The sequence below is a fragment of the Carassius auratus genome, chromosome 37 (genome assembly GCF_003368295.1).
Source record: "Carassius auratus strain Wakin chromosome 37, ASM336829v1, whole genome shotgun sequence".
Taxonomy (NCBI): Eukaryota; Metazoa; Chordata; class Actinopteri; order Cypriniformes; family Cyprinidae; genus Carassius; species Carassius auratus.
The window spans coordinates 16872714-16892210 of NC_039279.1; the positions used below are offsets into that span (position 1 = coordinate 16872714).

Consider the following 19497-nt stretch of genomic DNA (forward strand, 5'->3'; position numbering starts at 1 on the left):
AAACACAATAAATTCTATGCTGGGGAAGGATAATGAAAGAGCAATGAGAGTTGGATGTGCGTGTGTGTGTGTGCGTGTGTGTGGGGGCATGTTTTTGTGACATATCAGGACACAACTTTGTATAATGACATGACACAGGTATTACAAGGAGAGGGTGACTTATGAGGACATAACCCATGTCCCCATTTTTCAAAACGCTTATAAATCATACAGAATGAGTTTTCCTGAGAAAGTAAAAATGCACAAAGTTTCCTGTGAGGCTTAGGGTTAGGTGTAGGGTTGGTGTAGGGAGATTTATTTCCACTTGACAAGACTTTAGATTCCCAGTCTTTGTCTCTTTCATACACTGCTTTATTAAGCAATTATATATTTAGAATATATGTTGTGCTTAATCTATTATCTGTTATTGCCCCCTTGTGCCAGTTCCCAAATCATACAACAGAAATTAAAGAATTGAAAAGTTGATCCATATAGACTAGCCTTAAAATCAATCCATTCCTGTAGAAATGTATTTCTTTTGTTGAACACAAAAGAAGATATTTTGAAGAATGTGGGTCACCAAACAGTTGACGGTAGCCATTGACTTCAATATGTAGGTAACAGTTGACCGTGACAACTGAATTCCATAGTATAGGAAAAAATATAAAATAAACAAATATCTTCTTTTGTGTTTTACAAAAGAAATAAATTCACACAGCTCTGGAAATAACATAAGGGTGCATAAAGGATGACAACATTTTGAGGTGAACTGTCCTCTTAACAATTCAACTTTTTGTGATAAATAACTGTGAGTTTCACTGCAAACATTTTCTGTACACCACTTAGACTACCATTTATTTATTTTATTATACTTGATTATCATACTTTATTATACTTTATTCTCATTGGTCCATTATAGAACACTGTCAGTTTTTTAAAAAACAGGTAATTAATTTTATTTTTATATTATTTATAATATTTCATTATGTCCTTGAAAAAAAAAAAAACATAAATAAAAATACAAATCTTCACAAGCAGTCATACTATTTTCTAGATATCTTTTCTACATTGGTGTTGGCCCTCAGGTTTAATCCCTTTACTTTAAGGGGCATGTCTTCTTTAAGAGGCCAGTGTAAACACCCTCTGCTATGATTGGGCAACTGCTTGAAATAAGTATTATACTTGTGGAACACTTATGATTCCAACTGTTTTATGATTGCTATACAGTTGATCACAGGTGCAGAGAGTCTTGTACGGTTTTAGTCATCTTAATTGCATAATAAACGTAGAAAGGGTGTCATTTTGGCAGTTTTGATGCAGTAAAACCTGTTTTTAAACTAACAAGGAAGTTACATTGTTTTTAAAGTACAGTTTATGAAGCCATTATTTAAGAAGCCATTAGTCCATTCTACTACAACACTGTTGCAACACTGTTGGGCAACAACAACTTATGATAACACTGATTTTTAAAGAGTAAATCCTGACTGATTTTAACACTTCGACATGTGACGTGTATGGGCACTAAAATATCCCAAACTGGTTATACCTGTTTTTTTTAGTCATGCGCGTGTGACTGATTGTTAAAACATGTTTACAAAAGTCCTTGCAACCCACACATTACTATCAATTGACACAAGCCACGCAATTTAAAATGTAAGTTATTTAGCAGCTATTTAATTTAAATCAACGATTTTTCAACAAAGCCACTACAAGGCAGAATTGTAGACCTTGAAGCCTTACTATGTTGTTGAAATTACAGAAACTATTGACTTAGAGCTTATACAGAAACCTGCATTCATTAGTCCACTGTGAATAACTTGCGCTGCAACATTCTTGGTCAAATTCCCGAGGACAAAACAGAGAAACCAAAACTTCTAAGGTTTAAAAAAGTGGGCGGAGTTCATACTCACCGAGAGCGGGACAAACGTTCCTGATTGGTCATTGTAGGATAGGTAGGCAGATGATTAAAAAAAAAAAAAAAAAAAAAAAAGATCTCGCCTAATGTTTCTTTCATGAGCGAAACTTCCGATTTGTTGATCTTCACTTTTCTCTTGACGTTGTCGAGTAAGGACGTGATTATTTCTAGTAACAATCGTTTTAAAGACTTGCGTCTGTTCCCTGAGAAATAAAAAATAAATAAATAAGCGGAAGTTTTCTGAAGACCCAGGAACAAACAAGTGTTTTGTTAGGATGTGGTGCGTCTCGTGTATTCGGACTGCCTTCGTCATATTGATTGGTAAGTGCATAACTTCACTTTTCCGCGTTTTTTAAACAATTATTATTATTTTGTTTTATTTTTATTGTTTGCTAAAGAATCAACAATGAATCTATTTTTGTATCTTCTCTGTTTTGTTTTATTTTGGACGCCGTTCAGGGTTATGGATGGGCGAGGCTCAAGGTAACAACGACCTAATTTGCATACAGCCTAGCTAAATCGATACTGAAAACATTATTATATCAGTTCATATACTTAAAACGTTAAAGTCTTTTGTGTGAGTAAAGCAAATCAGTGTGTTTCTCTTAGAATGCGGTCGGGCACCTATGATTAACAGGATAGTCGGAGGCTCCGCTGCGTCAGAAGGCGCTTGGCCTTGGCAGGTGGATATTCAAGTAAGAATGGCAGCCATTATGAAACTAAAGTTATGGAAACAGTTCACAGGCTTCATTAATATAGAACACATTCCTGTGGCTCAGACAGTCGAACAACACCGAGATCATAGTTCAATGCATCACTTGATCAAATGTATGCCCTGAATGCAAAATCATCATAAAGATATTTTTGTATTTATTTTTTTTTTTGGTCCTCATATACAATTCCATAATAATTATTCATTATTTTACATTTTAACCGAAAAAGTGTAGGGTGAAGCCTTGGCTTTTCATATATCTATCTGAAATCTATACAAAATATATGAAAACAAAACCGTTTCTTAAAGGAATAGTTCACTCAAAGCTGAAAATGTACTCCCTTCAGGCCATCCAAGATGTAGGTGAGGTTTTTCATCATCGCAACCAGTTTGGAGAAATGTAGCATTACATCACATGCTCACAATGTATCCCAGGAAAGAAATAGACACAAAAAAAAAAAAAAAAAAAAAAAATATATATATATATATATATATATATATATATATATATATATATATATATATATATATATATTTACAGTTCTAAACAAATATGTTGGTGGTTTTGACTAGAGGAAGCGTTATGAATTATGGCTAAAAGCAACAAATGGCCACAGATTTTCACTTCACAAGATGTTAACTGACGGACTGGAGTGGTGTAAACATTACTTTTGGATTATTGTGATGTTTTCTTTATCAACAGTTTAAACTCACATTCTGACGGCACCCATTCACTGCAAGTTATATAATGCTAAAATTCCCCAGATCTGTTCTGGTGTACAGACAAAATCATCTACATCTTGAATGGCCTGAGGGAGAACATATTTTCAGCAAATTAAAATTTTTAGGTGAGCTATAAAGAATAAAAAATGACAAACATGTACTGAGACAGTTATTTCAGGTACTTCATATACAAATTCTTGAACTATATATTTGTTTATCACCTTTGCAAAGTTAACTACACATTTTTTATTAATTGTCTCAGTTTTTCCACACACAATATACAGTATCTATATATATATTGATTGATATATAAAGATTTTAAATCTGGCCTAAATCCAAATAGCAGTGCAAGTTTTAATGACTTTATTGTGAAAGTTTAGCATACATTCTGAAATGTCTGTCAGATCTGGTTTCTTATCAATATCCTCCTGATCGCTGGTCGATGTGTTCGTTTAGACTGACAGTCATGGACATGTGTGTGGAGGAACCATCATCTCAGGCAGCTGGGTGCTGTCTGCTGCACATTGCTTTCCCAAGTAAGTTTTACACCGTTTTTCAACACCAATATAATCCTTGTTTGTTTATTTTTTTGTCTAAATATATATTTATATATCAATTTGTGTTCTCTGTCCAGCCCTAATGACATCTCCTCCTACATGGTCTATGCGGGGCGGCAGCAGCTGAACGGCTGGAACCCAGATGAGACCAGCCATAGGATCCGTCGTGTGGTGGTTCCTCTGGGTTACACTGACCCTCAGCTGGGTCAGGATATCGCTCTAGTGGAGCTGGCCACACCTGTTACGTGGTCGGACCGCATTCAGCCTGTCTGCTTGCCATATGGCAACGTGGAGTTCAGCAGCGACATGAGGTGCATGATCACTGGATGGGGTGACATCAGAGATGGAGGTGAGTGAGAGCTGACTGAAACCCACGCTACAGGCGTCTGAAATTTCATCCATGCATCTAAAATGAAAAAAAAGAGGAAATGAGAACAATACATTACTGCACATTATTCTCATGCTCACAGAGGATGTATTCATTTGCTCAGAAATTACAGAAAAAGGCTGAAATATTGTTAAATATTATTAGTTTAAAAGAACTGTAAATTTGTATTTTAAAGAATATTACAATAGTAAACAGTGATTTTAAATTGTAATAATGTTTCATAATATTACACTTTTTACTATGTTTTTGATTTAAAAAAAATGCAGCCTTTGTGAGCATAAGATTTCTAAAAAAAAAAAAAAAAAGTATTCCAAACTTTTGACTGGTTGTGTATGCATCTTGTGTGTAATATTGGCAGTTGCTACATACAATAAATACAGATATTCTCATTCCTTCAGCATGTACAAAGACACAAAAGCAATCTCATGTTTTGTTTTGTTAGTTTTTTCCCCCACAGTGAATAATCTTTTTGTTTCTCTTGCCTTCAGTTGCTCTGCAGGGCGTTGGGCCATTGCAGGAAGTCCAAGTGCCAATCATCGACTCAAATACTTGTCAAGATATGTTTCTGATAAACCCCACAGAGAACATTGACATCCGCTCCGACATGATGTGTGCTGGATTCCAGCAAGGTGGCAAAGACTCCTGCCAGGTGAGGGGAGCATTGCATGGGGAAACGCATGTTTTTTTTTTTTTTTAAACATATGAGAATACCAATGAACCTTATTTATGCATTATTAATGTTCATAATACTGTTCTCATCCATCTCTGCATGTGTGCTTTTTCAGGGTGACTCTGGCGGCCCTCTGGTCTGTCAGATCAGTGATGGAAGTTGGGTGCAAGCTGGAATTGTGAGCTTCGGTCTTGGCTGCGCTAAACCAAACCGACCAGGAGTCTATGCCAAAGTATCCACCTTCACTGACTTCATCCAAAACCATGTTGGAGGAGTCCAGCTCAAGAGCGCATCGAGTCCCATCTGGGCTGACCGGGTCATGGTGCTCATCAGGACTCTGGTGCTCCTGGTATTGGTGCAGCTGCTGAGATAAACACACACTGATCCTCACACAAGCAAAAGACTCCCGCCCCAAAATACCATCCTACATAAAGAGAGATTTTAATACCATAAGTAGCTTTTAATCTTTTTTTAAACCACTTTATTTTTCCTTATTCAGTTTTGTACCAAAAATCCACAAAGACAAACTGAATGATTTTAAATGTAAGATAAACAAAATGTATTTTACCTGCTCACTTGATTATTAATATATTCTTTTAACTATCTGAAACTGTAATGATTAACACGGAGATGAATCCACATAATTAAACTGTGCAAATAATGCTAATTTTAAACTGAAATGTTTCTCATGGGCAGCTGAACAAATGTAAGGTTTGATGCCTACTAAATGATGCAATGATGTCGACTAAAATATTAATGGACACTTATCTGATCCAATCTTTTGCACAGCAGTTATAAATGTTATTTACTTTTATATCTGGACATGTAAAAGTGTCAAGTTCACACGTGCAATTAGATGTTTATGATGTGAAGGATTTAATGTTCTTCTAGAGTCACCCAGTTGTATATTTGTATTTCTTGGTGATTGTTTATCTTAAAATGCTGTAAATAAAACTTTGTAATAAAAAGATTTTTGTAATTGATATTTTGCACAAAAAAAAAAAAAAAAAAAATCTTTAAATAATTATTTATCCCCATCGTATCATAATCAGAAGTTGTTTCAGATATTTGCTGGTGTCTGAAAGTGAGTTTTGAGTTTTAAAAGGCTGTTTTAAATGGCAGAAATGTTGATTTTGTCCGATACACTTTATGAACCACAGAACAATATAAAAGAACACCATCATTGAACGACACATGAATCCTTTTGATCACTTTATTCAAGACAATACTCTTGTTGCTGGTGTAAAATGGAGCAACTCCGCATGCGGTGCAGTAAGTTTCACTATTTTCTACAAGGCATCCATGCAACATCAAATGAAATGCTCTTCAAACAGTCACAATGTCGCTGTGATTCATCCGCCGTAATACTGCTGCCCTGCTGGTGACTCCTACTGTAGTGTACTAGAAAATAGCTTTAAACACTCATCTGCTAAACAACATACTAATTCAACTGCATTTTTCAGTAAAAATCAGCAGAATAGAGTGATGCTCCAGGGCAAAACAATGGCACTAGCACCGCTGAAATGAACTTTTTCTCCCTGGTTTAAAATTTCTTTATAATGGCACTGAAATTCTGAGAATGGAAACCCCTTAAGAACCGAACGGAGCATCATATTTTAATGTTGGCACAAATAAATAATGCATTCCAACCCATTAAAAATAAAGGCACTTTTATGGTTAAGGTTCTAGGTAAGGTCTTAATAATTTGGAGCCTCAAACATATTCTCTCAGACTTACACTGGTGCACAATACAGCTATCATGTTCCTCTGTTCACGGCCCTACGTTCAACCGGTTCTACGAGGAGATGGAGACATAATGCATGGACTGATCAGGTATCAGGAAGTGTTGTGTTGTCAGAGAGGATCATGGGAGATCCCAGCTGGAGCTCCTGCTGAAGTGACTCCATGTCAGCAGGGGTCATGCGGTGTACCTCCAGCCAATCAGAGAGCAGGGATGCAGAAAGGGGGGCCAAGTCATTGTGACTAATGAAACAGAGAATTGAGACCATTGAAATGTACGTTACAGTCAAGTACTGAAGTCAATTGGCAGTTCAATTGGGATCTGAACTGACCTTTCCCTGATGTCGGAGTGCTGAAGTTCACTAAGCGACTGAGTGAGGAGGTCATCGAGGTCAAACCCAACACCGTATCCTGCTCCACTGCCTTTAGGAGTCACTGAGAAAACCGGCGGTAAAATGTCTTCAACCTGGCAGGGAAAATGATTGAGAGAAGAATGAATGATCATGGTTAAACTATAATTTCATTAAAAAAAAATTGTGAAAAAAGTTTTTGAAACATAAAGATGTCACAGAGCCCATAAACATGTAAGCCTTTTTCAAGCACAGTTAAAAAACAAATCCCAATTTTGACTTAATATCTCACCATTTTTTTTTTTTACTTTATCCGTTAATGACCTGTTTGTTCATCACACTGAGTTAGAAACAGGCCTCCATACATAAAATAATTTGTGTTAGAAAATAAAACAGAAAGATTTAAAAAATGCATTTTATTACTAACACACACACACACACACACATATTATAATAAAAAGAAAAATAGTGCATAATAATAAAATAATTAATTATATAAATAATAAAAATAAAAAAACCTCTGGGTGAACTATATATATTCTTTTTCAATCAATCAATGAAAATAAAATATAACAGTAAAACAGGAAAAATTTCAATGGCATTACCTCAAGGAGTATATTTTTATATCAAAAACATTGATTAATTTTTGGCATGTACCTCATCCAGCAGAATTGGTGCTTCGCAATTTTTTTTTTATATTTTTTATATTTTACTTCAATTTAAGAGAGAGTGTGTCTTATTTAAATTAATAATTAAATATCCTGTTGATAACTGGTGTCACTTTTCAAAGCATGCAAACTTTCACCTTGAAGAAAATAAAAATGCATAATAATAATAATACAAAAAATACCATTGCTTACATTGAAAGAAACCAAAGAGTCATATATTAAATATAAGGTTTACCTGTGACTTTGAGAGCTGCTGTGTGACTGTGTGGATGTCAGGGAAGCTGTTTCCCGTCTGTCCCGTGTCTATGAGATTAAGGCAGGGTTGAGCTGCAGCACCTGGAGGCTGTTTTGAAGGGCCCTGTGTATGAGAACCATTTTGTTGCTCCTCTGAAATGCAAAGTTTGTCATGGGTTTGAGGACCATTGCTAGTCTCTGGATTGGTGTCTGAAACGCCAGTGCTGGGGTTCAGAGCTGATGGTTTGGTCATAAAGGATTCGTTGGACTGAGACTGAGACTGCGCGACAGGCTTCGGCTGTGTTTGTGCATGCGTGAAGCTCGTGTGTGCAGGGTTATTCAGTTCTGGGGGAGGTTGGTGGGTTTTCTGGGGTTGGTGCGGAGATGTTCCTCTCCAGTTCCCAAGGCCGGTGAACATTGTTCCAAAAGACAGAAACGGAGGTTTTAATGTAGTGTTTTTGGCAAAAGCACAAGGGGTGGTTATCACACCAACACTTTCACCTCCTCCTACAGCAACTATCCCAACGTCTCCATTCTGAGCTGGACCTAAAGAGACAGGCGGTGCATCATGGGTCGGTGTTGGATGGAATATTCCAGCTGCCAAACATTGCCCTATTTGAGGCAGCATTTGTGGTGGTTTGAAAGCCTGTACTTCGCTGGGTTGTTTGGGTGGCACTAATTCTCTCCCGTCTGAATTTGCCTTTACAAAATTCCTTCCTTTTTCTGGCTTTTTCTTACTCTCACCACTTTTGGCACTATTGGTTTCCGTGGTCTGCAGTTTATCCACGCGGTTGTCCATCATTCGCCCCCAGCGCTCCAACAGTTTCTTGTCGTTGTCACTGAGTAAAACGCCACCCAAAGACTCTCCTTGTTTTCCCTCCTTTCTCTCCTTCTCTTTCAGCTTCCTCTTCTTCTCCATCGCACGCTCTTGTCTCTTCCTCCGTTTCTCTTCCCTCTCTCGTTGTCTCTCCTGGGCTGTGACTGACTTCCTCTGCTCTGGACCAGAGTTGGAGGAGGAGAGGGATGAGGATAAACCTCCTGCAGATCCTCTGATTAAATCTATATTAAGAGCTGCAGAGCCTCCATCTGGGGATGAGAGAATCAGTACATTATTGACAAGACAGTACTTGTCATTACTTTGAACAAATTGAGAAAAATTGGATAAACAAAAAAAAAAGAAAAGAAAAGAAAGAAATAATGTCATAAGAAAAGAAAACTTAAAGTTTATAGAATTTTCTATACAGGTTTATAACAGTATTACTGGGTAGAAAAAAAGAGGCAGTATCAATTTAATATTTTACACATAATCTATATAGAATATAGATATAATATATATAATATTAAAATATATATATCATACATAAATTCACTACCGTTCAAATGTCTGGGGTCTGTAAGGTTTTTAAAAGTTTTTGAAGGTCTCTTATGTTCACTAGCCATAAAAATAAAAAAAAAATCAGAAATATTGTGAAATATTAATGCAATTTGAAACAACTGTTTTCTATTTAAATATATTTTAAAATGTAATTTATTCTTGTGATACAAAGCTGAATTTTCAGCAGCCATTACTCCAGTCTTCAGTGTTCAAGAAGAACTTCTTATAATTAATATTGATAACAGTTGTGCTGTTTAATATTTTTGTGGATACCACGATTTTTCTAAAAATTGATAAATAGTAAATTCAACCGAACAGCATATATATATATATATATATATATATATATATATATATATATATATATATATATATATATATATAGAAAATAAAACAAACCTCATAAAATGCACTTGAAATATTTTTTAAATGTAATTGTTATCACTTTACCTCTGAACAAAATACTTCAATAAAATAGCAAAAAATAGATATTTAAAATGTTGATGTTATCAAACTCTTAATCAATACAACTTTTCGAATTAATTTTTTATTACTGTAAAAATTTGGTCTTAAAATTGGGAAGTTGGTGTTTATGTAGTTGCTTGCATGGGGATCATCATATCTGGGGTCTATGGCAACAAATGTAAAAAAAAAAAAATTCATTGTTAGCAATCTATGGCCAAATACACATTTCAAACTCTCTCACCTCGAGCCTTCTGCCTTAGTGCTGATTTAAGCAAGGCAGCTTTGAGAGCGGCTTTTGTGTCTTCTGAAATTGCTCCCTCTTTTTTCGTACCTTCACCGGTTGTCGCTTTCCCTCCTTTGCCAAGGGAACGTGTGAGATTTTGGGAGAGCGACTGAGCCTGGGACTGTGTGAGAGAGAGTGAAGGGATCGACTGAGGAAGACTTGAAGTGGGCGAAGTCTGAGAGATGGGGTGGGAAGGAAGCATTTGATTGGATGAGACAAACTCCTCCTTTGCGCAGTCCTTGTCCATGGGAGTGGTCAGATCGATTGTTTCAGGCTGGCCTTCAGAGTTCGCACTGGGCATGTCCACATCCTGGCAGCTTACCTGAGCCAAATGTTGCGGAATCTGAGTAAGGTGATGTGGAGCTTGAAACGAGTTTGCATTTGTTTGAGTTTGTGTAGTGTTTGTTGGTTTGAAATGGAGTTTTCTGTGCGTTTGTGCTGTTTCCGTAAAATTTTGAGGCTGCGGAGCTGCGCAAAGGGTGCTACCTGACACCCCAATCCCCGCCAAACTAGAATGGAGCGGTTTAAACTCTATCTTCTTGCTCATTCCCTGCTCCTTCTTTTGAAAGTCCTGGATTTCTGCTAGTATAGCGTCTTTGATTTGTTCTTTGCCCAATGGCTGCCTGTCAAACTCAAAATCGAACGCAGGAACACACACTGGTTCGTCATCCGGGTCGTGGTACTTGGCGAGGTAAGGGTGTTCGAGGGCTTGACATGCACTGATGCGTTCACGAGGGTCAAATCGGAGCATTGCGCCCAACAAGTCCAATGCACTGGGCTCAGCTTGTGGATACAGTGCTGCAAGTGACTCTGGTGCTTTTGAAGGGAGGCTCCTCACGTAAGAACGCACCCGATCCGACCCTATCGAGACGACGATTCTCTCGGGCGGGGTTCCCAAAACCGAAAGAATCAGCTGAAGCTGATGCACATAGTTTTTCCCTGGAAACATCTGCCTCCGGCCAAGCATCTCACCAAAGATACAGCCAACAGACCAGAGGTCGATGGCCAAGCTGTAGTGGTAAAGCGACAACATAAGCTCAGGTGCACGATACCAACGGGTGGCCACATACTCGGTCATAAAGGAACGTGACTCTTGGGAGTAGGCCGCACTTAATCCACGTGCCATGCCGAAGTCCCCAATCTTCAGCTCGCAGTTTTCATTAACCAGCAGGTTGGACGGCTTGAGATCACGGTGAATGACGTTGGCCGAGTGAATGTATTTCAGGCCTCTTAACAGCTGATACAGGAAGTAGCGTGTGTGTTCTGAGGTCAGTGGTTGACGCGAGTGAATAATCTGATGTAGGTCACTCTCCATGAGGTCAAGAACCACATACCTAAAGAATGAGAGACACTTTTAGCACATTAAATATAAATAAGAGAGAATATACTTGCTGCTTTGAACTCAAGCTTACACTGATTTGAAAGCCGAGTGAGGGAGCACAGGCTGGAGAATGTCTTTAATTGCAATGATGTTGTCGTGTTTGAAGTGCTTGAGAATCTTCAGCTCTCGCAGCGTGCGTTTGGCATTCGTCACAACCTCAAAGGCATTAGGGATCTTCTTTATTGCCACCTGCTGACCTGAAAGCATAAATAAATTCAGATATTAGACATCCTTTTATATGTATCTATCGAAACAGATTCAGAAATTTAGAATGAAAGGATACACACCTTTTATTCAAAATAAGCTATTTTCTGATATAATAGTTGCTATAGGAAAATGACTATAGTAAAACAGTAAAACAAAATGTAAACAGTAAAACTATATGTGCTACAAACTAGTGTTTTTGTTATTACGATAATAAATTAAAATTATATGAAAGCAAATACCGTTTGCAACATCAAGCATTATAACAAGGAAATTTTTGTACAGCTAAAATAATTGGAAGTTACACCAAAAGCCAAGTGAAATTGTAGCGTCCGCTCACTTTTACATACAAAATAAAGTGGTCTGGATACATACTATTTACATTTATGCATTTTGAGCAGAAAAAAAATTAAAGAAATAAAAAACTGAGACTAAATTTATTCTTGCTTAAATTTCTCTGTTAATAACAATGAACAAGAATACAGTTTTATAATATATTTAACTTAATATTTATGATTTTATAATAATTCTATAATAACATTGTTAATTACTATTATACATTTATATACTATTATATTTATTAATAATGATATAAAAATTCTTTAAATTATAACAATTATAAATATAATTAAATTATATTTAAAAAAATGATTAATAATGATAATAATAATGAATTCTGACAACAAAGATTTAGTGTCATTATTTTAAGCCATTGAGATGTATCCTGGCACCCTCACCGTTGTCTCGTCTCCGGGCCGATGAGACCACACCATAAGCACCTGTACCAATGGTCTCGATAATGTCATATTCTTCCCCAACTTCAAACTTCACATCCAAGGAGTGGGCTTTCAGTAGAGCCAAGTTCTTATCAGCGACAGTATTTGCATGTGCTACAATAGAGTTGTCATCATTGGGCTGAGAGGGACCTTCTGTAACGCCTCTGTGATGGTTCTTGTCATTATTGCCCTCTCTCCTGTTACTGTCCTCGGAGGCTTCTCGGGCTGGCTCCGCTTGGGTTTCATTTGCCTCGGCCCTCTCATTGGTTGACATTCTGAAACAAAACATTCAGAAAATGGTTAAAGATTATAGGTTTTACTTTAAGTTCAGCTTATTATTATGGACTCTCAACTTCTCTTGGACATGCCAGACAGCCTAACAGATCTTTCCTTTTAACCAGTAACTGAAAAGACAATAATTTACAGTATTCCAAAAACTGCACCAATTTCATGTAACACACACACAAATGTTTGTAGTTAGTTTGAAATAATAAATATTCCAAATATATATATATATATATATATATATATATATATATATATATAACACGCTTTTATGTATTTATCGTTTTAATAAATATAAATTTGAAAGTTTGTGACCGAAACGATAAAATTACAGAAGCAGACATCACTTATCTGTCTGACGTTTGTGAGCAATTAATCCTGTTTATCTGCCGACCTAAAGAGCTTTGACAACAAGATGTTCACTCTTTCTTTCTTTTCATATTAGAACAAAGACAAATACAAACAAATAGTGTGTAATGAAAGCGGGCATATTTACCTGTTAATATATGGAAGCCGCGGAAATTCTTAGCGGTTCTTTCAAAGCATGTCTTTATTTATTTATTTATATCTATCACGAAGCACTGTTTTACTTCCTTGTGTTCTTCCGTATTGTGTTTGAATGAAAGGAAAGCTACCAATCGACTGCATACTCGTAAAAGCATTAACCAATGGGATTCGACAACATTGCTCGAGGGGCGGGCTCATTTGAAGTGTGAAATAGGGTTATTGTTTTGGGCGGTGTCGAGTGTAGAAAGGTAGAAAGATGCGCACTTGCATAATCATATATAAACATAAGGTGCAAATCTAAAATAATAATAATAATTAATAGGAAATTAAATAAAGGTATAACTCTCAGATTTTTTATGTTACTTTCATGTATTTATTATTTAAATATGGAAATGCATGTAAATAAATAAATAAATGTAATTGAAATCGCATAGTACTCGTGTATATAAATGTATTTATTTCCTATTAATACATTTGTTTGTTTTCTTTATGTATTGCAGGTTTGGATCTGCATTCAACAATATATTCGTCTCTGAATAAAACACCCAAACCGTCATACTGTGCATTTTAAAACGTTGAAAATGCATTTATGTTTGCAATTGATTCATTAGAGCTATTGTTTACTGTGATATCGTCCATTTAAATCACCACCACATGTATTGAGTTGAAGTTAATACTTTACTTTCTGTTTGCAGCAGTTACAGCAACAGACATCAAACACTGCTTCCACCTGGCACCTCTTCTTCCACCCCATTCGTGCCAAGATAGAACCCAACAACTTAGATATACAGATGACACCTAGTGGTTACTCCAGGATACTACATCCCCTCCTCCTTAAGCTATCAATTGTCAATTATTATTATTTTTTTTAATACTATTACCACCAATCACCAACTAAATACTAATAACATTATTTACAAATATAACACTGTATAACAATCACATTCTTTTTTTTTTTTTTTTTTTTTTTTTTTACAAACACGTTAACAACTACCAGTTAGATTTCATTGATTGTCTTTTACTGACTTGACTTATGTAACATAGTCTTTCAAGTAAGCTGGAGATCGTCTCTCTCGTGCAGACCTTCTCAGATTCGTAGGTTGATTAATTTTTTTTTCTACAACAGCCAATTCTAGCGATTGTTCTTTCTCAAGGGCAGACATCTCCTGATCTGCAGGTGTTTTGACAACATCCGCACAAGGCAATGCAGAAATGTCACCATCCTGTTCACTCTCTGCGGGTAGTATAATCTCCAGCATCTCATCTGTACTACGATTTCTTATTTGATCCACATGTCTTTTCACGGTTTGTCCATGCCCCAGAGCAGTCTTATATGAAAGAGGTCCTGTACAACCTTCCACCACTGCAGGAATCCATTTAGGTCTACCAGCATAGTTCCTCACGTACACTGAATCTCCAACTTCAAAACTTCGAAGTTTGCAACTGTTGTCATGGCCTTCTTTTTGTTTCTGCTGTTTTTTCAAAACTTTGAACTTCACATCAGGAATAAGTAAGTCGAATGCGGATCTCAACTTCCGTGACATTAGCATTTGAGCAGGTGATAACCCAGTTGTTGCATGGGGAGTGATTCTATAATTAAATAATAATCTTGCTACTCTTGTCTCGACAGTGTCACCTTTCATCTTTTTCATCCCCTCCTTGAAAGTTTGAACAGCACGTTCCGCTAGGCCGTTTGAAGAAGGATGATACGGAGCTGAAGTTACATGTTGAATACCATTTCTCTCCATGAAAGTTTCAAACTCATTACTGGTAAAACATGTTCCATTGTCTGATACTAACATTTTAGGTAATCCATGTGTACTGAAACACATTCTCAATTTCTCAATTGTAATTTGGGAAGTGGCCTGCATCACAGGATAAACTTCCATCCACTTAGAATGAGAATCTACCAGAATTAGGAACATTCTTCCTAAAAAGGGCCCTGCGTAGTCTACATGAAGTCTTTCCCAGGGTGAGCCTGGCCACTCCCACGGGTGCAAAGGAGCTTGAGCAGGTGCCTTTCTGAAACTTTGACACACCTCACATTTCTGAACCACTCTCTCTACATCCTGGTCCATTCCAGGCCACCACATGTATGATCGGGCCAATCCTTTCATTCTGGACATGCCGGAATGAGTCTGATGTAACTGTTTCAATACAGCCCCTCTACCTTGCGATGGTATGACGATTCTCACTCCCCAAGTCACACATCCATCTTTTACACTGAGAGCATCAATCCTGTGATGGTACGGTAACACATGTGGCTCTACTTTCTCAGGCCAACCCTTTAAGAGGTACTCATGTACCATTGAGAGTGTTATGTCGTGTGATGTCCACTTCCGAACCTGTGCTGCACTCACAGGCGAACCGTCCATTAAATCCATCATCAGCACTTGATCATTAGTTTCATCAGGTTCTCCCTCACCTGGCACTGGAAGTGTACTCAGCGCATCAGCATTTTGGTGGTACTTTCCTGGCTTGTAAACAATGTTATACTGATATGCTTGTAACATCACAGCCCACCTTTGCACTCTGGGTGAACCCATTTGAGGAACTGCTTTTGTTTCATTAAACAAATGGATCAAAGGCTTATGATCAGTGCAAATTGTAAATGCACGACCATACAAATACTTGTGGAATCTATGGATGCCAAAAATCACAGCCAAGCCTTCTTTGTCCAGTTGTGAATAACGTTTCTCCGCTGGTGTTAATGTCCGAGACATGAACCCAAGAGGTTTCTCCACCCTTTCTCCTTTTATACGCTGCGAGAGCACTGCACCAACCCAGTAGGGTGAAGCATCACAAGCCAAAGTTAGTTCTGAATCTGATGAATAATGAGCTAGCACCTCTGCTGATTTTAGTAGAGCTTTAGATTTTATAAAAGCTTCTTGCTGTTGCTTTTTCCACATCCACTGAACATCTTTTCTCAGCAGCAGATGTAGGGGGGCCAGCAGCGTTGCCAGATTTGGCAGGAACTTGTTATAATAGTTAAGCAGTCCCAGGTATGCTTTAAGCTCTGTGACATTCCTTGGTTCTGGTGCTTCTTCAATGACTTTCACTTTACTTCCCAAAGGATGTAGACCCTGTGCATCTACTCTGTGGCCTAAATATTCCACCTCATCTGCCAGGAACACACATTTTACTCTTTTCAGTCGCAAACCAGCTTCTTCCAGTCTCGACAGCACTTCATCCAGTGTCTTCAAGTGACTTTCTTGGTTTACGCCTGTCACCAATATATCATCCAGATAAACAACTAATCCAGGAATACCTTGCAACAATCCCTCCATTGTTCTCTGAAAGATAGCAGGAGCTGAAGCCACTCCAAAGGGTAAACGATTATATGTGAATAACCCTTTCTGTGTATTCACTGTCAAGTATTTCTTGGAGCTTTCATCCATGATAATTTGTTGGTATGCATGACTCATGTCCAATTTTGTGAACTGCTTTCCTCCATCCAATAGAGCAAAAAGATCTTCCACCCTAGGTATTGGATACTGTTCCAATGTTGACACTCTATTGACTGTGAGTTTGTAGTCACCGCATAATCTTATACTGCCATCTGATTTCAAGATAGGAACAACAGGAGATGCCCACTCTGAATACTTAACAGGTGATATGATCTTGTCCCGTAGCAGTCGATTAATCTCTTCCTACACCCTTGTTTGCAGGGCATAAGGCACAGATCTAGGTCTAAAAAACCGTGGTGTGACATCAGTCGGCACGTGAAGAGTAGCAGCAGTACCCCTTAATGTCCCAAGCTCCTCTTTGAATACTTCCTCATGCTTGGATAGCACCTGTTGTAATGTCATCACCTCTGACTGTATCAGCTTTATCTCACTCCATGGTAGTTGAATATCTTCAAGTCTTCTCTGCCTAGTAAGCATGGTCCTGTTCCTTTCACTATGACAAGTGGCATTTTCTTTTCCTGCTGCTGGTATTTTACTTGTACATCAGCCACACCCACTATCTCTACTTGCTCTCCTGTATAAGTTCTCAACTTGATTTTTGTACGTCTCAGTTTGGGAGCTTCTGAATGTTTCCAGATATGCTTGTACATTCCCTCATTCATAAGACTGACACTACACCCTGTATCAATCTCAAAGTTTACCAGTCTGCCAATAACATGCAACTCCGCATCGATGGGTTTCACTTTCTTCAATGCATCAGTTTTTACACATGCCAAAGTGAATGTTTCTTCAGATTCATCACTCTCATTATTTTCACTTACATTGAATGCCCGATACGGACGCACACCTTTTCCCCCTTTTTCCGTTGTCGCGTGTCCACTCTGTTGGCTTTTGTTGCGACAAGCTCTGGCGATATGACCAATTTTCCTGCACACATAACATTTATCCTTCTTAAATCTACATTCGTTAGCTTGGTGTTTTTTTCCGCAGCATCTGTGACACTCTCTACTTTCTTTTTGTTTACCAGATTCTCCTCTTTTCCAGTGATCCGGTTTTCTTTCTTTAAACATGATGCTGTTACATGCCTGTACCCCGGATTTATTTTGTAAATCGAGCACATTTTTGCTTGCGGCTTCAGTAGCTACTGCAATTTTAAAAGCAGTCTCAAATGTCAGATTTGCTTCTGAAAGCAACCGTCTCTGAATCCGATCATCATCTATGCCACAAACAAGACGATCCCTCAGCATTTGATCTAAAGTTGCTCCGTAATTACAATCTTGTGCTAAACAACGCAACTCAGCTACATACTCTGTCACAGTCTCTGTCGGCTTCTTCGTTCTTGAATCAAATTTAAATCTCTGTACAATCTCACTTGGCTTAGGATTGAAATGATTTTTTAACATCGTTATCAGTTGCTGATAAGTCTTTTCACTTGGTTTCGTAGGGCTCAGAAGATTTCGCATCACACTGTACGTTTGTGGTCCCACAACACTTATGAGAATAGCTCTTTGCTTACCCTCATCTTCGATTCCATTAGCCACGAAAAATTGCTCCACTATTTCCGAATACTCTTCCCATGTTTGAACTTTTGCATCAAATGCTGCTAGTGAGCCAATAGTTCCTGTAGCCATGGTTAATCAAGCTTCTTCTCCCCCTCAACACAGTTATCCGCACTCTGCTCCTTTTCACAATTTCAATATGTTGTCAACACAAGCTTTCCGCTTCATCCTCGTCGCCAAAATGTGATATTGTCCATATAAATCACCACCACATGTACTGAGTTGAAGTTAATACTTTACTTTCTGTTTGCAGCAGTTACAGCAACAGACATCAAACACTGCTTCCACCTGGCACCTCTTCTTCCACCCCATTCGTGCCAAGATAGAACCCAACAACTTAGATATACAGATGACACCTAGTGGTTACTCCAGGATACTACATTTACATTGCCAGTCTAATCTATCTGGACACTGACCGCTTTCCAACCACTTGCACCGTCCAATCAAAGCGCTCGCGTCCAGTCCATACAAAAAGAAGAAGAAAAAAAACGTTTAAATTGTGCGGTATTTCGATATATATATATAAAGCGCTTTATTCAGTGCACGTGATCGCCTGTGAATAGAAGTTTCCGTCGGGCGTGGTTAAGTGATACTGACGGACCAAACCCATCGCTTAGGCTCTCGGTATAAGAGTGCTGTGGTAGATGTACATTTGAACGGAAGAAAACCATTCCTTACACACGTTTTCGGAATTGTTTAAATATGCAATTGGTTGTCCTTATTAAATAAGTATTAATTTGCATACATAGGAATAAAACTGGCACGTTTGCGTCTTTAAAGATTTGTTTTATAACTGAAATCTGCAGCTGAAAGGAGATACAATAAAATTAACACTTAAACATGCATTTTGCATGTTTTATCATTTCCATTACTCTGAGAAAAACTGTCATGACAAGCTAAACAGGCCTAAATCTCAAAATTGACTAGTGAATGAAATGTTTTTGCCTGTAGTAGCTTGCTAATTCTTTGCCAGTTGTTTTGTTTTATGCAACTTGTAAATAATATTTGCATGCAAAAAATATTCATTATCAACTGATGGCTTGGTGGAACTTTGCTCTTTCTCACATGGGGACATGAATTTGGGCTTTAATCCCTTTAATTCCAGATCTTTACTTCCAAAGACTGGGAATCATTTTCAATACATTACAACTGGGTTTGAGTAACAGCTTTTAGGCTCATACCTCATAGCTTTAAATATTTTTGTTTCCATGCTCCCAACATTCTTCAGTCACACCCTTTACTGGATGACTCTCTTTATGTACTTTTAAATTTACCCAATAATTAATTCTTATTTTATACCTGCGAAGGCATAAAGTAGC

The 19497-nt window shown here is 37.6% G+C and overlaps 2 protein-coding genes and 1 pseudogene across 3 annotated transcripts; 1 reads left to right on the forward strand and 2 right to left on the reverse strand.

The window, feature by feature from the left end:
• Window positions 1-1962: 1962 nt before the first annotated feature.
• On the forward strand, window positions 1963-5912 carry zgc:92313 (serine protease). Its single transcript, XM_026223170.1, has 7 exons — window positions 1963-2215; window positions 2354-2377; window positions 2504-2589; window positions 3786-3865; window positions 3964-4235; window positions 4763-4923; window positions 5060-5912. The coding sequence occupies exons 1-7, from the start codon at window positions 2170-2172 to the stop codon at window positions 5315-5317; spliced, it is 927 nt and encodes a 308-aa protein (XP_026078955.1). The 5' UTR covers window positions 1963-2169; the 3' UTR covers window positions 5318-5912.
• A 231-nt stretch (window positions 5913-6143) lies between these two features.
• Window positions 6144-14054, reverse strand: mapk7 (mitogen-activated protein kinase 7). Of its 2 annotated transcripts, none has more exons than XM_026223168.1 (7): window positions 13895-14054; window positions 12382-12695; window positions 11472-11637; window positions 10018-11393; window positions 7938-9022; window positions 7017-7150; window positions 6144-6927 (listed from the first exon to the last, which is right to left on the reverse strand). In XM_026223168.1, exons 1-7 carry the CDS (start codon window positions 13924-13926, stop codon window positions 6774-6776), a joined length of 3261 nt encoding a protein of 1086 aa, XP_026078953.1. In that variant the 5' UTR covers window positions 13927-14054; the 3' UTR covers window positions 6144-6773. The 2 variants fall into 2 exon arrangements, with proteins under 2 accessions (XP_026078953.1, XP_026078954.1); XM_026223169.1 differs by lacking the exon at window positions 13895-14054 and adding an exon at window positions 13202-13318.
• An 84-nt stretch (window positions 14055-14138) lies between these two features.
• Window positions 14139-18562, reverse strand: LOC113056400 (uncharacterized protein K02A2.6-like; annotated as a pseudogene).
• Window positions 18563-19497: the final 935 nt, after the last annotated feature.